General features: G+C 31.9%; 2 protein-coding genes across 2 annotated transcripts; both read right to left on the bottom strand.

Annotated features, from left to right (window-relative positions):
• Positions 1 to 2284: 2284 nt before the first annotated feature.
• Positions 2285 to 8531, bottom strand: LOC115951903 (histone acetyltransferase TAP1-like). The gene is made up of 8 exons (XM_031069028.1): positions 8443 to 8531; positions 5696 to 5787; positions 5544 to 5604; positions 4380 to 4560; positions 3720 to 3819; positions 3482 to 3582; positions 2784 to 2877; positions 2285 to 2635 (listed from the first exon to the last, which is right to left on the bottom strand). Exons 1-8 carry the CDS (start codon positions 8529 to 8531, stop codon positions 2556 to 2558), a joined length of 798 nt encoding a protein of 265 aa, XP_030924888.1. The 3' UTR covers positions 2285 to 2555.
• Positions 8532 to 15386: 6855 nt separating this feature from the next.
• On the bottom strand, positions 15387 to 21068 carry LOC115954155 (KH domain-containing protein At3g08620). Its single transcript, XM_031072059.1, has 7 exons — positions 20733 to 21068; positions 20461 to 20549; positions 19042 to 19193; positions 17364 to 17480; positions 17117 to 17233; positions 16779 to 16922; positions 15387 to 16050 (listed from the first exon to the last, which is right to left on the bottom strand). Exons 1-7 carry the CDS (start codon positions 20810 to 20812, stop codon positions 15904 to 15906), a joined length of 846 nt encoding a protein of 281 aa, XP_030927919.1. The 5' UTR covers positions 20813 to 21068; the 3' UTR covers positions 15387 to 15903.
• Positions 21069 to 21421: the final 353 nt, after the last annotated feature.

The raw sequence follows: 21421 nt of genomic DNA on the forward strand, positions 1-21421 counted from the left end.
TGGGTACTTAGGCAAAATCTATAAAGACTAAAGATGCTTCTTCTTTTTTTCTTTTTCTTTTTTTTTGTAATGAATCCTGTGTTTTTCATGACTTTAGTGAGTCATATTCTTAATGATCGAAATGGTTTTGTTTGACGTGGATTTTGTTCATATTGGTTTTAAAGTTTATTTCTTGGCTTATATTATAGATTGTAATATATTTATTCATCAAACTGTTTAGTTGAGTTTGTTTTCGAAATTGTTTTTAGTGTTGGACATTTTCTTAAAGCATGTTGGTATCATATATTAAAATACTGTTAAGTTGATAATAATAATAATAATAATAATAATAATAATAATATAGTTTAATAAATGTCTGAAACGTATAGTTGTTAACAAATGATTTAGCTATATGATTTTATTTTATAAATTTAATTTTGGTGTTGTAGTAAAATAAACAAAGATTAAATTATATATTGTACTCAATACATTTCCCCTGCATCGCACGGGTTAGCGACTAGTAACTCCTATTAACGTTAGACCACTAAATGATGTCTAACCTCTGTCTTTTTCCTTCTTCTTTTTTTTTTTCTTTTTTTCCTTGAGAAATCATCAAACTTAAAAACACAAAATTCATCAACAACACCTATCTAAATCCAGATTCATCAAAGTTAATCTCTTCAAAACAAATTGTAGGTAGATGGATATGGTTGCTAATCTCTTCAAATAAAATCGCATTAAGAATTTGGATTGCAATTAAGATTTTTAGTAACTTATAGATAAATTAATAATAAAAGGATTAGATGAAGAATTTGGATTGTAATTAAATTAAAATTTTTATCAACTTAAAAATTATAAGAAAAGAAGATAAGGACAAAATATATGTATATATATATTTTTTAAATCTAATAAAATTTCTGCAATTTGATAAAGCCACTTGGCGCAACCACAGCTTCTAAGCCCAACTTTTATCATATAGTATATGATATGATTTGATTAAAAAATAAAAACTCCATTCTCTCCCCCATGAAATCGTTTTTAAATAAAATAAAATAACTCCAAATTTTGATTATAGAGAAAATATATAGATGATGCCAAATAATATATATATGTATATTATCTCTAATCAAATTTAACACAAATCTCTCAGGTGTTGGTTGTTTACAATTACGTCATCACCATTGCTTTGGCCACTTCGATCTTGAAATCCTGGCTCGGATTTTCTACTAGACTCAAGTGGGAGTACGATCCTTATCTAACAAAAAATAAAAAGTGGGAGTAACTTGTGTCTTTTTAGTTTTTATGGGTATTGAAAGTTTTTTTTTTGAGAAACACAGAGTTGAAAGTTGAAACACAGAGTTGTTATAAATTCAGCACCAACATTGATTATTTTCAATTGAACAAAGAACTTAAAAAGCGGTGCTTAATTATTGTCCCTCCCTTATAAGAATTGCTTTGGACTCCCAGGAAAGAAAACATAACTCAGTGCAAATCGAGCTCGCATATTTGCATTTCTTTGTTTGTTCAAACACGTTATAATCAAGTGCTAATGAGCACATTGAATCATCTATGTGACTTTACCCTCACAATCCTGACACAATGGGGTAATTATAAAGGGTGGTAGCTTTCAAATTCTTGTTAAAGAGTATACATGGCAATCACCATTATTTTTTTTAATGCAGTGCTAGTCTTCCTTTATTAAGGTAAATTTCTTATATGCTGATTTTGCCGGGCAATCCAAACAGTACTAGTATCGTGTAAACATGCTTTACCTTAATGATTATAGTATGCAGTCTCCCCTCTTTAACTTAATATATTTATTTGATGATGAGCATCCACTGCCTAAACATACACGTGCCATCCCTGATGTGCTTGGTAGAAAGAACCAACTCTTTGGAAAACTTCAGGATAAAGAATCAGAGTGATCTTCCTTGTAGAAGGAAGCCTCTTTGAGCAGTCACGTATCCAAAATCTTCTAACACAATAGAACAACTATTGGGACTTTAATCTTTTCAATAATATGGTGGATTGAGTGCAATTGAATTCAACTTAATTCAATTATGTCCTTCATACCAATTAAATTGGGATTGGTTATAGAACCTCATCAAATCAGAGTCAAACTCATATTCATCCTCATCTTTCTATTCTATCTTAAATCATTCTTTCCACCTTCCTATTCAATATATCCTCCATTATTGTCTACCCTAGTGATTTTTGATTTCCCCTGCCTCTTTTCACCACATTAACTCCACCCGTATCAATGCTTAGAGTCCTAAACTTGGATGAAAGAGGAGATTGCAGTAGGTTGGCGACCAACATAAAACTTCGTTTTTTAATATGAAGAGATCCTTTACAGATATGAGTAAGCCTCCCAGCATTAAAATATATGGAAAAATTCAGTGTCTGTTATTCCCTTAGTCCAGAGGGGAGATAACTCACATAAAACCATTAAGCATTAATGTCATATCTACAAACTACAAATGGGGAAATTATCAGCCTTGTCCCAATTCCCATCCAAACCCGCCACACAAATCAATGTCAAAGGAAAAACAAGCTTGACTTTGTTGTGGTGAGAATTAGAACTTTGGGTACCAAAACATACCTTTAATACCTTCTGGGTCAGGTTCAAAACCTAAATTCCGATAGAACTCTACAACTGCAATGATAATTGAAGAGAAGTGAGGCTTTGAATCCCACATACAAAGAAAAGAACTATCTAGTAGACAGTTTAAGTTAAAAACAATGGGCTGATAAATGGGCTTTCTACCATAATGAACATAAAATCAATCATTCGCTATTTATACCTTGACTATCTGCGAAGAGTGTTATATTTCCAATGTCTCTTTGCAGAAGAGCCCTTATAATATTTTCAACAAGGGTCTTTCCAAGGCCTTGTCCCTGAACGATCAAAACATCGTAAGTAAGATACTGCATTTGCATATAATGAAAATCATCAGTTAAGTCTTGTTGTTACACAAAGATGTACTTAGGTCCATGAACACATGGTTGCCAACTTCAAGAATGCCTTTACTTTTTACCAGTGAATCAAAAGCAAAAGATCTGACATCTAAAACCAGACCCAAATTGAAACACCTGAAACAAAAGTGTGGTGGGAAGTCAAACACCAACACTCATTTTTAAGTCGAATTGCAGTATTTCCTTGAGCCCAAACTTGCAGCTTTATCAAAAGAAGACACATTTTTTACAAAATTAATACTATAGTTATTTGTTTAGTCCACTTTCGACCCCATTCAGCCAGCCTATTATCCTATATCATAAATAAATGTAAAATGCATTCAACTAGATATCCAGAAACAGAAGCTGCCTGTATAAAACTTCAAATTGTGCTGTTGTATTTCTTTAGCATGACTGCAATTTCAGATTGATACACATGCTTCAATAAGCTTGTATTGTTAGACTTCTCTTTTTGATGAGCAATAATGATTAAAATCCTCAGTAACGATATGGTTGCCCATCCATGCTTAAGTAACACATATTGTACCTGATATGAAGGATCAACAAGGACATCCCATATTGTAGCATTGAAAGCATGATCTGATGTTGCACGAGCCATGCCAATTAGCTTCTTTTGGTCACCCCCTTCTGTCAAATAACTTCTCCAAGTACACTAAGATGTTCAACAAATAGTTTTAGATGTAGTAATAAGCATGAATAGAGCTTATCATGGCCAATCATATGGAATTGGAGGATAGTGCCACAACATCAAACTTAATAGTTACCTGGTTCAGGTGATTTCCTAATAGAGTGCAGGGTGGCTACCATGTAGCTATTTTTTAAAGCAGCAGCTAGTTTTGACAGTGGCCTCCGAGGCCAACCCACCTATTAACAGCATGATATTATGCAATTTATGGATTTGATCATCACCCAAAGATTTTACATAACTAATGACTACCTATTCTTCAAACAGGAGAGTGCTTTTGCATTTCACATGTGTGCGTGTGTGTGTATTTCTTTCGATCAATATAAATCAATTACGGGATGAAGGAGCCTCAATAGGCATAATCAGCGTCAAAAAGGTTTTATAATTCAAAGCAATCATGGTTGGTGTCTAGCCAACATATATTATAAAATACAGCTTACAGATTAACCTTCAGTAGAAGATCAATCAGCCAATATAAATTTAAAACAAAATTAAAATAAAACCGAGTCTCAGTCAATTTACAAAATGCTTCTTGATACAAGGACTTGATCTATGAAAAGTGTCACAAAATCACTTGTACCCCATCAACGCATACATGATCCATGTACACAATGCAGTACACATGAACTTCAAATCCAACCAGCATATAACTTCAGTAATTCTGTATGCATGTACAAAAGAGATACCAACAAAGAAATACTGAATGCATGTGCAAAAAAGTTACAACAAATATAATTACCTTATCACATAGGGCTTGAAGATCATACACATCAACATCTCCACCTGAAGAGAATATTATTTGTTCAGTTGCTCCATCTGGTTGAGTCTTCTCAATGAGAACAAACTCTTCAGGGAGAGGTTCCTCTACCTGGGGTTCAGGGGATGTTTCTATGACTTGTGTGGTATCGTCCTTTAGAAGCCTGCAATAAGAAGAAAGTTAAGGACCTTTTAAATAAAGTTAAAGCAAGAAGCAGTTGAAACTTCTTGATAGAATTGCACCATTGGTTTATGGTTTACCAGCGAGGAGTAAATATATACACTAAAGAATGAGATCTATATTAGATAATGACAGAATATTGGTTTTGTACCAATAAAGCTTAAAGGTTAATAATCTTATAATCATGTAGTGTACACTGGTGCATAAGAGATATTATCTTACTCTTTTACACCCCAACTAATAGTAGCAAATGCATATCATATGGTGGTTAAAGTTGCAGCTCTTAATAATGAAACCTTTATTCCGAGCTAAGGAGTCAACGTGGTATTTCGCTAGCAACATATGGGAAATTGTGGCTTATTCACCTTCTGAAATTTTCTAAGCGAGTCTGGGACTTAAGACCGTCTACAAGAGTACAATTCTACTGCCTGTTCATCTTGGGAAAATATAGTCAATTCATACAAACACCACCACAATTCATACAAGCACAATAACCAATATAAACAGAAAAATTCAGCAACAATCCACAATCAAGACACCAAATTTTTTCATGGAAAATCCTCTAATCAGCAATTCAAAAAATCTTCCCTTCTTAGAACATACAAAAACATTTGTGCATGCCAAAACCAGGCAATTCAGCCGACTAATTGACCACTGAAACACAAAGTGAGTTCCCTAAAATACCATTTGTATATAATACACAACATTACAAACACCCATCCAGCAATAGAGTGATAGAAGTATTCTTAAAATTACCCAGAAGAGCATGTGTTTCTTAATTATATACTCAGCGTGTGGATGAGTTTCGTTTGCATGAAATTATTTTCACCTCAGAAGAGAATAAAAAGCTTTTTAAAGTGGTACATTTTCCAAGCTACGGTTATAAACTAAATTAACTGATGAAAATAAACTCATCCAAACGCACACGAATTCTTCATCAAATAAGAGCAAATATCTTAAAATTACCCAGATTTAATGGACTCCCAAAAGCCAGCCCTGAGTCTTAGACTCTTATGCTTCCTTCTCCCTGCAAACATATATAGATTGTATTTGTAACTCAATCAATCAAATCTTTTACTAAAAGAACATACCAAAAACACCCATGTAGATATATATACCTCCTCGGTCAAGCCCATAGTTGAGTTTGTGAGCAAACAATAACTTATCATAAACTTGCTGCCCTTGGAAATCAAATGAAACAATTGGGCATCTGAGACATATTTATGAAATGAAAGTTCGTTATTTTCTCAGAAACCTTAAATCCATACATAACAAGAAACCCACAAAGCATTATTTTAAATAGAAGCCAAGTGAAGCTCACTACCCAAGTATACAAAATTTGCAAAAGACTTTTCATTTTTCTTTTTAGATGGACCCCCAAAAAAATAAATAAATAAAATTCAAATTTGTTATAGCGTTGGTGATGGTAACTTACAGAGAGAAAGGAGCTACAACGTTGTGGGTTAGCATTATTCTTTTTTTTTTTTTTTTTGGGTTTCTGGGTGGCGTATACTAATAGAATGTAATATGAGGAGCTGTGTTTTTTGTTACAGTGGATTGGATAATACTAGGATGTTATTATCGCAGCCCCAAACGCCCACACAAAAACGATCAAGTCGACGGTTGGTCAACGACCCGTCGTTGAGAAACGACTTGCCGCTCTATCCGAAGGGTCAAAAACGACTTGCTGTTGATGTTGGTGTTGGTTTTAATTTTTTGGCATTGCAATTTGCACACAATGACCCAGTTTTCTTCTCTATTCTTGTTTGGGCCAGCCCAATAAGTATGGCCCAAAAGTGCAATCCTATTTGATGATCTTCGTTTGCCCAAAACAATTTGTTGTCTTTATGTTTATTATGAGTGTATGTGTAACCTCTGATTCCAATGTTGTTTGAGCAATTTTTTTAAGGGTGTTTTTTCTTACCCATTACATGTTACATGATGCATTAGCTCTCTTAATTCTGGTACTTGATGCACGTCACATTGTCAGATTATTCGTTAAAGGGTCTGTTGTTGTAAGATAGTATTTGGACAAACTTCTGATTGATGTTTTAAATGAAGCAATACTTAATACAATTAGAATCTGTACTTGAAAGAGATTGTGATTTTTATCTTAAACATGCAGCGCAACTATGTGGGATCCCAGTCTGATCAGTTGAGAGGCCTCAAGCTAGTTTAACTACCAAGGTGGTTCTAAAAGCTTCAACGAATGAAGCCTGTCTTTCTCTGCTGAATCTTATGAGCACCAAGTTGGATGAGTTCCTGATGCTAACAGAAAAAATCAATTGGACTTCAGAGGAGATATATCTTAGAATGGGATGAGTGTATTAATGAAGTGATCATTTATATTGACACTCTTATATCCATATCACAGCATATTATACCCTTGGATGCTCTGTACAAGGTTGGGAGTGGAGATCTTGATCATATATCTAACTCAATAATGGCAGCTTTTATTAGTGATAGTGTCAAGACTCAATAGGTTCAATGCTAGTGCTGTTATTGGTATCAACAATGATCTAAAGATGCTGGAGTCTTTTGCAGATGAGAGATTCCATAGTACTGGCTTTAGTGAAAATGAAATATACTAGGAAGGTAGTTTTAGACGCTGTTTAATAGAAGCATAGCAATTGATAAACCTTTTGTTAAGCAGTCAGCCGGAGAACTTCAGGAATCCAGTGATAAGGGATAAAAACTATCAACATACTGGATTATAAGAAGGTGGCTGGAGACTATCTACAAGAAATTCAAGGATTCTCCTGATGGGATCTTTGGAAGCCTTTCAAGCCCATGCTCTAGAATTTTCCTTAGCTGGGGTGAGAATTTTTAGCAGCAAACAAAACCCTCAATCATCTCATATTTCCTTATAAATAGACATGGCAAAGCATGTCAGAATTTTCCAACCCGACCTGACCCGACCCAAATTTTTTTTACCTGAAGCAAAAACAGGTTAACCTGTGACCCGACTCGTGTTTTTTGCAAGTCAACCCAACCCGAACCCGAACCATTTTCTAAACTTTTTTTTTGGTTAAAAAAAAAATTAAGATAATATTGGTTTAATTGTTTGTTGTGAGTTTTAAGGAAACAATTGAGACATTTACATAACTGTGTATGCAAATTAATTAAAAGATGAATGATTGAACATTCTGTAATGAGTAAAAAATTTTAGATATCAAATAGCAAAGTACATGCCAAGATAATCTGGTTACCGTACAGTTAAAAACATGGATTTAAAATTCTAAACATGTATGAGAAACATTCACAAATGTGAAAATAGTGAAGTCAAAATATCAAATTAATATAAATTATGAATACTTAGACCTATTTTTTAACAATTTATGTCCAAAATAAATGGCTTTTCAAAATAAATTATAATATTTCTTAGAATGTGTGTTGCTTAACAATGATATGATATTCATAAAAGAGACCATGTATAAATAAGTAAACAATCAAACTTTAATATATATTTCAAATTGAAATAGAGTACCAACCACAATTGACAATAGATTATAAAATTAATTTTCTAGATTGTAAATTTCTTATATATTTTTATTCTTTGTCAAATGAATTATCTAATAAGTCATTTGTAATTTTGTTTTATATATTGGGATGTTGATATTGTGTAGAAATAAAACTTGTGTATTTGTTTTACTTATTTTTGTGTTATTTTGTTTTAGATAGCAATGTTAGGATTTGTATAATTTTAAAATTATTGAATAAGTATTAAGAACTGTAATTCATTCTTAATATAAGTGGGGAATTCAAAATAATGCATTTTACATCAAGTAATTTGTTGCATGACTTTTTAAATGGCAAATACATTTTTCTTTAAAAAAAAATTTTAAAAAAATAATGTGAAAAATACAGGTCAACCCGACCCAACCCACAACCCGTTTTTGACCCGCAACCCGTTTGACATGCAACCCAATTGACCTGACTTGCCCATTTTGCCATGTCTACTTATAAACATTGTCAACCGCACCTTCCCTTATTTTGCAAAAAAATACATAGCCGCAGCATCAATGGGAAAGGAAATTTCCCTTGTTTTTGTCTTTCCCTTTTCACTCTAATCATCTTTAGCTACTTCCTTTTTTTTTTAGAGCGCTAAGACTATCAAAATTTTGCATATATGATATGAGTTGAAAACAATAAAAAAATATTACTTAGATAATTTAGCTACTCTATTTTTGCTGAAAAATTTTCTCTTGGGCATTTGTGAGGAGTTCGAAACTATGTTTGTGAGTGCACATTAACAGAGTTGTCATTGTATCCTGGAAAGCAACTGCCTGAACCATTTGCACCGACAGATTCATTCCAATGGGGGCGAAATCGCTTCTTAAGGACAGTGGATTTAGTTCCGTGCCTCGGCGATAAGTTTTATTTAATCTTTAATTTTATATGCTTTTGCACTTATCTATTTTGCTTATAAGCTAATTTGAGCATATCTTATTTTATTGATATATTATTGATATTACTTTGTAACTTTGTTAATCAATTTGGACAATTTTCCAAACTATACTTCCAACAATGTGAAGCAAAGTGCTCAAAAGAAGTCAATGGACATGCTGGAGAAAAGACTGAAGGACTTCAAATGATAAGGCTTGCAATATTTATCTTCCTCAGAATTATGAGTGTATTTTTTTTTTCTTTCAGTAGTTCAGTAATCAGTAATTAGGAGTGTATATATCTCTGCTGAATATATAATTTTGTATTATCCTTGTTGATATTAAGAAAGGGTAGGATTCTTTAGTTTTCCTTATAATTTATATTCAAAATAAAATTTTCTCACATTTCTTTGGCTAATCAATTTTAAGTCATGTTAGGTCCTTGCTGCTTCAATCTTTTTATCTTTGCTCTTTCCTGGGAAGTTAGCCCATTATCATTGAGAAAAAACTTGCCGAGTGCTTTGCTTTTTGTACTTCTTTTGCTTTCAATCTATAACTTATTTCATCTATGAGGAAATGGCCATGTATTCTTTATCAATGGGTCTAAGATGGATTTATTACAGCTCCATGTAGATACTTCCAGTTATGCATTTGGTACTCTGTTTCTTTTCACACTTTATAACTAGACTTTGTCAAAGAATTGATGAATTTGGCCAACGAGTTCAAGACTCATTGGATGTATTAGATTAATTAGTGAATTCGGTTTTGGGATCCTTATCAATTTAGGCTAATGAAATGGGTTTGTATCTGGAGGCAGCTGCTCAATCTGCTGCAGGAGACCACCTTTGGGAGGGAAAATGAAGGAGAGAGTGTTGATTGGCATCATATAAGTTGATGGTCTTTACTCCTTTGGACTTAGAAATTATGTGAGCACAGGAGGGGAAAGGTCAAAGGTGTACGTGTACCTAGAAGTCTCAGACTTGTTAATTCTTTGAGTAGTGTTTGTAATCTTGGGCAAAGATCATTGGACATCGTGTGCATTTTGGGCTTGTGTCTGAATAGCGTTGGGTTTTGTGCACTAGAGCATTAGACCCAAGCCAAACCCCATAATCTTACTTTTTCAGCTGGCCTGGCAATGCTGTCAATTATGCCAGCAACTAATAACTCAGTAATTCAGAATTTGGTTGTTAACTATTAAGGAAAAAGAAAAAAGAAATATAAGCACATGCCTACCTGAAGAACCAAATAAACTGGTGTTTGCATCAAGTTGTTTGGGAGGCAGATAGGCTGGCAACTTCTCTCATCTGTATATAGGCCTGCTGCTTGCCTTTATCAAACCATAAGTTTGTTGGCCAGTTATCCTCTCTGGTATAATAATTTATTGCTTCAATGAGTCGTCATTGTTAATTTATGTTGGAAAATTGTAAAAAAAATAACTGATCAACTAGTATAGTATTGAATTAATATATAAATCTGTAAGTATATTAAACAGTGAAATTAATACAATGCAATTCGTTAAAAAAAAGGTTTAGTAAAATGCAAAGTTTGTTTTGTTTTTGTTTTTTAAAATGACAAAAAATAGTCTTAGAAATGACATCTTGGTTATTCCTTTCATCTATATTACTAATAAAAGGATTTCCCTGTTTCGTCTTCAATTTTTGACATAGCAAAATATCATCATATAAATTCTGATATTTAAATGTTTGATATCTATCTATATTTGTTATCTATTTGAATTCAAATACGTTTATTAAAAAAAAATACAAAATTACTTCTTCCAAAACAAACCAACTACCTCACGTAAAACTATTCATTCTTATCTTGTATTCAAATGCTTGATTCTTATTTGTATTTGTTAACTGTTTGAATTCAAATACTTCAATTATGTTTTAGGCTTTTTCCTTTTTCTTCTTCATTCTGCCTAAAAATTAAGACACTATTTCCATCTCATTTTTAAACATTACTCTATGTTACCTTACCTTTCTTTAAAAAAAATACAATATATCACTTTTAAACATTATAACACTAAATCAAAAATAATAATAATAATAAAATGGTTTTTTTTTTTTTTTTTTTTTTTTTTGAGATGGTTAGATAGTGGGGGAGGAGAAGGTGTGGGGCTCAAACTTCAAACCATAAACATGGAGCACCATAAAGAATGTCATTACCACTAGATTATCACTTAAAGTTGAACCTCTTTTTTTGGCAAATTGGAACAGTTTGGTTAGGATAATTATGTGAAGAACATGATATTATTATAATAAATGTATGATTCTTATCTGTATTTGTTATCTATTTGAATTCAAATACTTCAATTATGTTTTAGGCTTTTTTCTTTTATCTTCTGCATTCTGCCTAAAACTTAGTACATTATCTATATCTCATTTCTAAACATTATTCTATATTACCTTACCTTTCTTTAAAAAAAAAAAAAAAAATTACAATTCACTTTTAAACATTATAACACAAAAAAAAAAAAAAAAAAAAAATTCTAGTAGTTTTGATAAAAGAATTAAAATGGCTTCTTTTTTTCTTTTTCTTTTTTTTGGAGATGGATAGATAGTGGGGGAGGAGAAGGTGGGGGCTCAAACTTCAAACATGTCTATTTTGTAGAAAAAAAAAACTATGTTTTTATTTCATATATATATATATATATACTAGTATTATGCCCGTGCGATGCACGGCTTAATAAAAAATATTTTGATAATATAATTAAATTTAATAACAAATAAAATGAAAAAAGAATTAATTCAAAATTTAAGATTAAAAAATAAATTGTAATTGTACACTTAAAAGAAATTTAATTTTTATTCCTTATTTTGATATTTAAATCATTTGTTTTAGTGTTGATTTTCATTCAAATGGTTATAAGTTATATCAATTCTAAACCAGCATATATATCCACATATAACATTCAAAATTAATAATAAATAAAAATATAATACTCTAACTTAATATAACATTCTAACTTACTAATAAATAAATATAACACCCTAACTTAAAGAATGTTTGTAATTTTATTGTGTTTTAGCCTTTAAGAACACATATATTATTCTTTTATCATTAAAAAAAACATAGATATTAATATTATACATGAAAAAATAATGAATTCAATAATTGAAAAAATATCCAAAATTTTGAACTTAAAAAATAAAAAACGGAGTTAAGTAAAGATAGACTTACATAGAAATTTGGACAAATGGATTCTCTCGTATCCAATTTCATGTTTGACAGCAAATTTTGCTTTTAATTAAAAAATATAGATTACATGGAACAAAGCACCAAACAAAACCATAACAAATTAAATCCATTATAAAATATTGATGTCAACAACAAATAATCATGTAAAAAGAAATTAAAAATACAAATACATTGCTTGCTATATTGACTTTAAAAAAAAAAATACTAAAAGGTGTGATCAAACATAGAATTTCAGCCTATCTATAAAACTTGTTGGTAAAAATCATATAATATATAATATCAAGGCAACAAATACACAAAATCTATTCAATTTGATGAAAGAACAAAAAAAAAATTACCTGCAAGGTTGTAGGTAGGGTAGAGAGAAGAAAGGAAGAATATAGCAAATAATTGTAAAGTACGTAGTAGAAATAATGAAACACCAAAAAACTGTATGTATATATAGTGAGAATTTTAGGTTGTGAAGAAGATGATATGAACAAAAAGAAGTAATTTAGGTGAAACTCAAATACTTTTTTTTTTTTTAACTTAATTATTAGGAAAAAGATGACATAAGATGAAAATTTATCCACCAAAAAAAAAAAAAAAAACGTAGGAAAAAAAATGCAAGTTCTATTTTTTTTTTTTTTTTTTTAAAAAAAATTTTAAGAAACATATGCAAATTTGTATGTATGATTTCAATATACAACGGAAGCTCACAACAGAAGCTTTTTTTCCAATTGTGGGAGTTTCAATTTCTAAGTGGATGTATTAGACCTCTTTTATGCAAATTTGTATATATGCTTTCAATATACAATGGAAGCTCTTTTTCCAATAGTGGAATTTTCAATTTCTAAGTGGACGTACCTCTTTTTTTTTTAGGTAGTTTTATCTCTCTTTTTTATTTAAATTCTATCCTTAGATAATTCTATTCTATTGATTTTAGGCTTTGTTGATAAAATTTTAGATAGACACAACTGTTATAGTTGTAAATTAAATACTACTTTCTTTCATTATTTGATTTATTATATTTATCCAAAAAATATGTATATATCTATTCTTAAAATCTAAAAATTTATTAAAATTTCTGCAATTTGGTGAAGCCACATGGCGCAATTACGACGTCTAAGCCCAACTTTTATTATATATAATATGATTTGTATATATGCTTTCAATATACAATGGAAGCTCTTTTTCCAATAGTGGAATTTTCAATTTCTAAGTGGATGTACCTCTTTTTTTTTTAGGTAGTTTTATCTCTCTTTTTTATTTAAATTCTATCCTTAGATAATTCTATTCTATTGATTTTAGGCTTTTTTGATAAAATTTTAGATAGACACAACTGTTATAGTTGTAAATTAAATACTACTTTCTTTCATTATTTGATTTATCATATTTATCCAAAAAATATGTATATATCTATTCTTAAAATCTAAAAATTTATTAAAATTTCTGCAATTTGGTGAAGCCACGTGGCGCAATTACGGCGTCTAAGCCCAACTTTTATTATATATAATATGATATAATATGATTTTGATAATCTAATTTGTAAGTAGATAAAATAATTTGAAAATCAATAAGAGACTGACCCTATTTTTTAGGTAATATTTTAGTGGGAGTTAGAGTTATATTTTTACCCAATTGTCCTTTAATTATGTCTCTACTTAAACATAGGGGCGTAGGAGCATTCTTGAACCCAAAAAATGAAAATCTCAAACGGGGAAACAAGTCTTTTGACCGTTTATATGCATTTGAATGCATTATTATAGGGGAATCCATACAATTTCTCAACCTAATCTCAGCATGCTTTTTGATAAAATGGAAGTAACAATAAATCCATAATATTATCATAATAAATCATGTATATTCCTATGCACTTTATTTATAGTGGGTTTAACCCCTAAATTTGAGAAACTAAACTTTGTCCTCCCAACCAATAAGAAGTTGTATAGTATCAACATCTAAATCTATGGAGTTCATATAATCACTGAAATCCTTATTAATGATTTATTTGTATTGATTAAGTGTTCGTTTAGAATCCGCTTATTTTACTAAAATTGAAAACTTTTTGTTGAAAGTACTGTAAATAAAGGTAAAAGTTAGCTGAAATAGTACATTGAGACTTATGAATAGTACTAAAAAGTGTAGTAAGACCCATGAATAATAGCAAAAATAGCTTAATAGTAAAATAAGTTGGCAAAAATAATCTTTGCCAATCGAACAAAAGAATCACGTGTATGGTCCAATACAAATACTGAATAATTTCACCTGCACTTCATTTCATTGAAAGAAAATTAAGAAGAGAAGCAATTTTATAGAGAAGTTTCTTTTTTTCTTTTTCTTTCTTTTTTTTTTTTTTTGATACCGAAATTGCTGTATTTCCGTTTGTCATATATAATTAGTTATTTCATTCTTTCTTTTTCTTCTTCTTCTTCTTCTTCTTTTTTGGTATTTCTTAAAATACTGGTTCTTATTCTAATGTAATCACCATCTCAATGTACTAAATTTGCCTTTAGTTTTATGTAGCATTACTACCAAGGAGTTCAAATCTACTTTATACATTCAAAATTTTCAATTTAATTATATTATTGATATGTTTTATCTAATTTGCATATAATTATTGATTAAGTCTGCATTGTACGGGCACAATACTAGCTAGTAATACAATTGGCCATTAGCAATCTGCCTCCTTTACCATGTCCTTTTATTTAAATAAAAAATGGATCAATTAGAATGAAAACGATTGCCTGGACCATCCATCATGCTTATCTACACCGAATCACTCCATTTTTCCATTCATATATATGAGAAAAAATGTCTTTGATGCAAGGCTAGCGACAAGGACGGTTAGCTAGAGAGTTAGAGAGAGATGTTAAAGAGAATGTGTCATTTTTTTTTTTTTTTTTGAGAAAAAGAGAATGTATCTCATATATCAGACATATACTTTCTTCCTCTCACAGCGTGAGTCAAAAAGCGTTGTGAGAGTAAAAAATAATAATGAGGGCAAACATGCACCGGGTGAGAACTTGGATCGCTTTTGATAAGCCCCCATTACCTACCAAAGTACCAATACTTATAATTTTACAAGTTCAATACTTCAAGCCATCAAAACCTGGTTGAAACATTCAGCTTACACACTGACCATTTAAAGCCACCAAAAGGTAGAAAACTTTATGCTTGTACAGGCACTCTATTATGCATCATTCTGAATATATTAAATACCTCCAAAGAAAAAATAAAAGTAAAAAAAAATGCTTGAGATGGTCAAGAGAATCAAGATATGACCAACACAGCTAATTTTTAAAAAATATGGAACATGATGTACCTAAAGAAAATGTGGTCCATTGTCTTTAGGTCTAATACCCACATTTGTCTTTAGGCCTAATACTTGCACCATTAATATATTATATATATATTCCACACTTCTCAAAAGTCACTAACACAAGAATAAATCCAATGAATGTATTAAGTTTACAGGAAAAACTGACCTCAACAAACCTAAACTCAACTATATAGCTTTTTTTTTTTTTCCTTTTTCTTTTTGGTTTATTTTTTTTTTCCTTTTTGTCTTTCTGTTCCAAAAAAAGAAAACAAAAAACAAAACAAAAAATAGGAAAAACCCACCCGAAAGCTCACCACCAAGAACTGTTAGCCTATAATCTCTTGTAGCTGTGCTGAATTGAGACGGATGGCAAGGTATTTTCAGCCAGAATTTCTGGAGCAGAGCACAAAGCACTTCAGACTGGGAATAATGAGAGAGCTCAGCGTCCTGTTTTTGCACGTTTCATGCCACTTGAATTGAAAGGAGAGATACTACCGCTTGGCCCAGGACTCTCTTCTCTGAAATTTGAATTTAGCATAGCTAATTCACGCAACTGCTGCCTCTTAATAAAATCCTGAGACTCGTCCTGTATATTGATGAGAGACAAAGATGGAAAGCTTATGTCAAAACTAAGGACAAAAATGCTACTAGTTAATATATTTAAGGAGAATTGACTAGAAACTACTGCACATAACTTCTGTAAGTAAGAATTTTATGTGGGGAAGGAGGGATGTGCATGGCTCAACCTAGCAGACTTTGAAATTCTTCTGATTGTTTAACTTATTTCTTAACTGAGATTGTAAGGCTGTGAGTGGGAGCAACTTACACAAGAATTAATTCTACTTGCTAAGTCAATTTCTAGTGAAAAGTTTCTAAGAGATATGGCGAGCAGAAAGTGTCCTCAACTGAATGCTTGCCTCTTGAGTCTTGACCACCAAAATGGCCCTAATTCTTATAAAAAAACAGATGCTAAGAAAAGAAAAACTGCTTCAAGTTAACCTCAAGCTTGAGCAGAAGGCTATACCAAGGAAAACCATAGAGATTTACTATAGAGTCAGTGTGACTATTTGCTCCCATTGCTTCCTAAAATAATTCTCATCAAATGGAAGAGCAGACTCCTCTGCAGCTTAATTATACAAATGCCTCAATTTTGATCAAATTTTCCATCTATGTGCTGTCTTAAAGAACAAGTAAACATATCTAATGAACAATAGAGGTTCAGGACATGTTACAAATAGTGGAAATAATCATCTGCGATAAAACTATGTCCAATTTCAAAATATAAAGCAATAAAACTAGGTTAGAGGTACATACCACAGGTTTGAGCAATTCTTCAATAATTTCCTGTGCCTGCCTCAGCCTTATATCAACAACATTGGCAGGTAAATCAGCCTCAATTAAGATGTGGAGTGGTTCATTCAGGTGCTCGTAGCCCGGCCTTCCCCTTAGCTTTTCTTCCTTGAGATTGAAAAGAACAGAAAATAATTTAACATGCAAATTAAAACCAATCTTGAACATGAACAATGTCACATCAAATGGCACATTAAGAAAAGCATTATATTTCCATGCCAGTTTTGCCTGAATCATCATTGAAAAAAAAATGCATTTCTAATAGCAGCAGAACTGGAAAGAGTGGTGTGGGTGTGTATTACCTTGTCTGGATCCTTTATTGACCCTTTCCCTCTAATATATACACGGCAGCCTGTTGTTGCTTCCACTCGTTTCAGGGAATTGCCTCTTGGGCCCAGAAGCCGCCCAACAAAATTGAACTAAACATCCATAAATAAACAAGTACTTCAGGTGTTACTAGTTAAAAAGTTCTGTTTCTAAATTGGTGGAACAAGTGTATAAAGGCAATCACATCTAACTTCATACACTAGCATTCTGTTTAAAGCTTACATTTGGGTAAGTATCAACTGGAATTTCCAAACGCAAAATTCTCTTGACAGTGTAGGAACTAGGACTTGCTGGTGCACCTTGCCAGTCCATTGTCATTCCAGGGGGTCCACTTAATCTCTGTTATGTAATGAAAGATGCTTAAAATTTTATATAAAGATGCTCAAAATGAAAGAATTAATGAAAAAAATAGGGAGAGAAAAACAATAGCATGTGGTTTTCCAGATGCAGAACATTCAATAAATATTCTTATGTATAGAGCAGAATATAAGCAGAAAGGATCAATGCAGACAGCAAAAATAATCTTACTTATCCAAAAAAAAAAAAAAAAATCCAAGTTTTAAGCGAAGACTATATTAAGGCAGCCAACAACAGCGTGGACCAGAGATGAACATGCAGACAAAGCATATCAAAACATATCATGAACTGCAACAACCCTCACATAACTCCAAAAGACAAAAATATTAGTATGGTCAGACAGATAACTCATTCTTTTTTTTCTTTGCACTAGCCCAGCGCCAGCCTAGATCAAAATTGGATACACCTAATGAATCTTGTGACATACAGGTAAAGTATATCATCATGAAAAAATAAGACAGTCCTCTGGTGAGCTTAAATTACATGTGAAAATCAGGTTGCTCATTAAGTCAAGCATACTTTTTACTTGTCTAACTTTCCCACCTTCACAACATTTGTGAGCTTGAACTGATATTGGCAATCATATACTTTGTAGACCATGTATTTCCAGAATGATAGGAGGATAACATTAAAATAATATCAGTTTATTCAAGTGTGTGAATATTAAAAAAATAATGGATTGAAGGGAGAAAAAAAAAAAAGTACTCTCACTGTCACACAGATCAATGGTTGAGTAAAAAAGGACATATATATGTTCATCATTTTTCTGTTTTATTTATAAACAAAAAATAGTTCATTATAAAGAAACCTTATATACATGGGATGTATACATCAGATTAAACAGCAACTGTGTAATTTATCAATTTAAAGCTCCTCTCTCAAATCAAGTCCTCATTATGCTATCAAGTGCACCAGCGCAAATCTTGCCACAATAAAGGGAATCAGGGGAAAGTTGTAAACCAGCAAGAGTCACAGAAGTCATATATTTTAGACTGGACATTTGTGAACTACTTTTCTTTTTTTCTATTGACCACCCTTCCTTCCAAAGTATCAGTTTTATGAAGTAAAAAGTGGGTCAACAAGTCAATAATTTTCTTGGATTCATTCGCTTCAGTACGGTAATGTATGGGACCAGAGTGTTTTTTTTTTACCTTTAATGACACAAGTCGTTTGTAAAAACTTTAAATGTCCATCCACTAAAATGATCCTTGACCTACACACAGCAACCATGGACCTCGTCTAAATTTTGACCCCATTCTCAATGAACTGGTTTTTCTTAGCGGATTCCACTACTTTATACAATTCAATTGGTGTATAAAACGGAATAGGCTTGATCTGTCATTGCTGCAGTCTCAACCCTTATCTTAGTGCCTTCCAATTATACAAATTGGATGTATGAATAATCTACCCAAATTCAATTATGAAGTAAACATTGGACAGAGGAGGAAACACCCCTGACTCAACACAGATCACACATTTGCAAGCTTATTTGTCAGCAGTAGTCAACACTAGATAGAAAAAATAATAATAATAAAACAATTACCTCCTGAGGAAGGCCATTCCAGCCACCTAATCCTGTCCCAGTGACACTTGATATGAGGTTTGAAGAAGCCATGGGACTGGGGCTTCTATGCCGAAGCCTATCAAAGTCACTAAAACCTTGGTTGGACATCATCCCAGAAACCCGTAAAATTTCTGCACATTAAAGAGCATTTCAGATGAGAAACTAACCCCTGTTATTAACAAATATAACACTAAAGAAGGAGGCATTGCCAAAAAGGGAGGAATTTGAAGAACATTGCAGGTTGACAAGCCCCAAAGAATAAAAGACTATGACAGAATTTACCTATAATCTAACTTCTGTCTAAGGAGAAATGACACCCTACATGTTGGTATCAATCGTAGAAAGATTGGGAAGTAGATAAAGCTAAATGCATTAGTTCCAATCAGTGAGTAGGTCTACTGAGGACAACTACTCAAATGATCTAGACTCCAGCAGTTCATTTTTGTCTTAAAATCATGTTCTTAAACATAATAGGATTAGAACACTAGCAAACTCCAAAATAACAAAACTAGCGAATGTTTTATTATCTCCATAGATTGAAACCCACTAGTGAAAGTTTGCCAGATTCTTACCCAGCATTCTCATTACCAATTCTATGATATAAAAAAAAACACTGAAACCCCAAAACATTACAGTCAACATGTGTGATGTTATATTGTCTACCATATCGTTATATTTATCTTTCATAATTTCAGCATACAAGTTATTACCGCAGACCACCTATGTCTAGTTCAAACCAACCCCAGTATAAGACCATTTGCCTGCAATCAAATTCATATTCAGTTAAAATATTGTCTCCAGACCATGTATAACAGCAATAGGCCTTTCAATGGTATAGAAATTGTTACCAATTACCTGTTTTATACAGATACACCAATTTTCTTTGCATATCGGTTGCAATGTATCACACTACACCATACATTGCAACTAAATTTTCATAATTTGCTAAAAATTCGAATACTAAGGTATATTTGGGAAATCAAATGAAACTAAACTGATTATTGAGTTGACTCCATTCTACACAAACCAACTTGAGAATTCAGTAACTATCAAAAACTCGATAATTCAGATTATATTTTCATGAGACTCCCAACTTCCCCATTGCAAAACATAAATATAACATTATCTAAGATATCATCAAGCCAGGAGTGCAGGGAATTCCACACTCAAAAGATGGATGCACGATGAAATATAACAATCGTTGTGGAGTACTGTGCAAGCCAGTGGCTAAGTTTCATGCAATTAAAAGTTAAGAACAATCTAACCGATCTAAACCCCCATACAAACAAGCACATTTCTTACCCCACTAACAGTGTTGTAAAGACAGAAAAAGAACAGGAAGAAAAGGTAAACCCCATGAAAAACCCAGATCCAAAATTCAAAGATTTAGAAAGTGACCTTGATTTAACAGCCGGCTACATATCGGAAGGACTTGCATGAAAGGTCCAAGCTTTTGATGCTCTGCTAACAGCTCTGACAAGTACTGACTGCAAAACAACAACCCCACTTAGATCAAAACACTCAAAGATTTACAAACACACAAAATTAAATTCAACAACCTGACCAAAAGATTATATTTTTGTCCCTCCTAGTCTGTCTGCTTTTCTTTTCTTTTCTTTTTTATTTTAAATTTTATGAATTATTATAATACTAGTTCTTGAGAGACATACCTGTCAACATCTGGGTTGCTTCTAATCTGTGGAGAAGCAGCTCTTGCAGGTGAGAAGTTGGGGTTATACAGACCTGACATGGCTTTTCAGCTTTTCTTAGAGAATTTGAACAAACAAAAGAATGGAATGGGAAAAAGGGGTTTTGTTGTTCTTGTTGTTGCAGAAGAAAAAGCAGAAATACAACACCATCAATAAAGGGTGGTTTGTATTTTGTAATAAGAGAATTAAAAATATAGTAAAAGAAAATAAAAGAAAACAAAAGAAAAGAAAGAGAGAAAGTTCGACAGCTCTCTCTGTCAAATATGCAGAGAAGAAAGGAAAGGCAAATCTTAATTATTTTTCTTCTTCTTTATAATTTCCCTTATATAATCCACCTTTGTTTAAAGGCTTTAGCTTTGAACCCAAAAAATATAAATATATAAAATAAAAATAAAAATTAGTGAGTTGGGGCAGTGAGAGAGCGATGAGTGGAAACAAGTGGATCTTTTTGGTAGCTAAAATTAAGGTAAGAGGGTAAAGATTCTGTCTGGAGCAGCAAAAATTTTCACAGTGGCCGAGGTAGTAGTAGAGCTGTAGACAGAGAAATAGAGTGAAAAAACATGTTTTTATTTTTATTTTTTTGTGTTTGGTTTTTAAATGTAAAATGGCTCAAATGTGGGATTTATATTTTTTATATATTATTTTTTTTT

This window comes from Quercus lobata, chromosome 7 (genome assembly GCF_001633185.2).
Source record: "Quercus lobata isolate SW786 chromosome 7, ValleyOak3.0 Primary Assembly, whole genome shotgun sequence".
In the NCBI taxonomy this organism is placed as follows: Eukaryota; Viridiplantae; Streptophyta; class Magnoliopsida; order Fagales; family Fagaceae; genus Quercus; species Quercus lobata.

Coding starts and splice junctions, on each gene's coding strand:
- LOC115951903 (XM_031069028.1), bottom strand. CDS start 8,531: ATGGCAAAATGGGCAAGTCAGGTCAATTGGGTTGCATGTCAAACGGGT. Junction 4,561..5,543: donor TGGGAGTCCATTAAATCTGG/GTAATTTTAAGA, acceptor TTCTTATTGCAG/GCTTCTAAAGGACGATACCA. Junction 2,878..3,481: donor TTGTTGATCCTTCATATCAG/GTACAATATGTG, acceptor TTGATCGTTCAG/GGACAAGGCCTTGGAAAGAC.
- LOC115954155 (XM_031072059.1), bottom strand. CDS start 20,812: ATGTCAGGTCTGTATAACCCCAACTTCTCACCTGCAAGAGCTGCTTCT. Junction 17,234..17,363: donor CAGTTGATACTTACCCAAAT/GTAAGCTTTAAA, acceptor ATGGATGTTTAG/TTCAATTTTGTTGGGCGGCT. Junction 16,051..16,778: donor AAGAATTGCTCAAACCTGTG/GTATGTACCTCT, acceptor ATCAATATACAG/GACGAGTCTCAGGATTTTAT.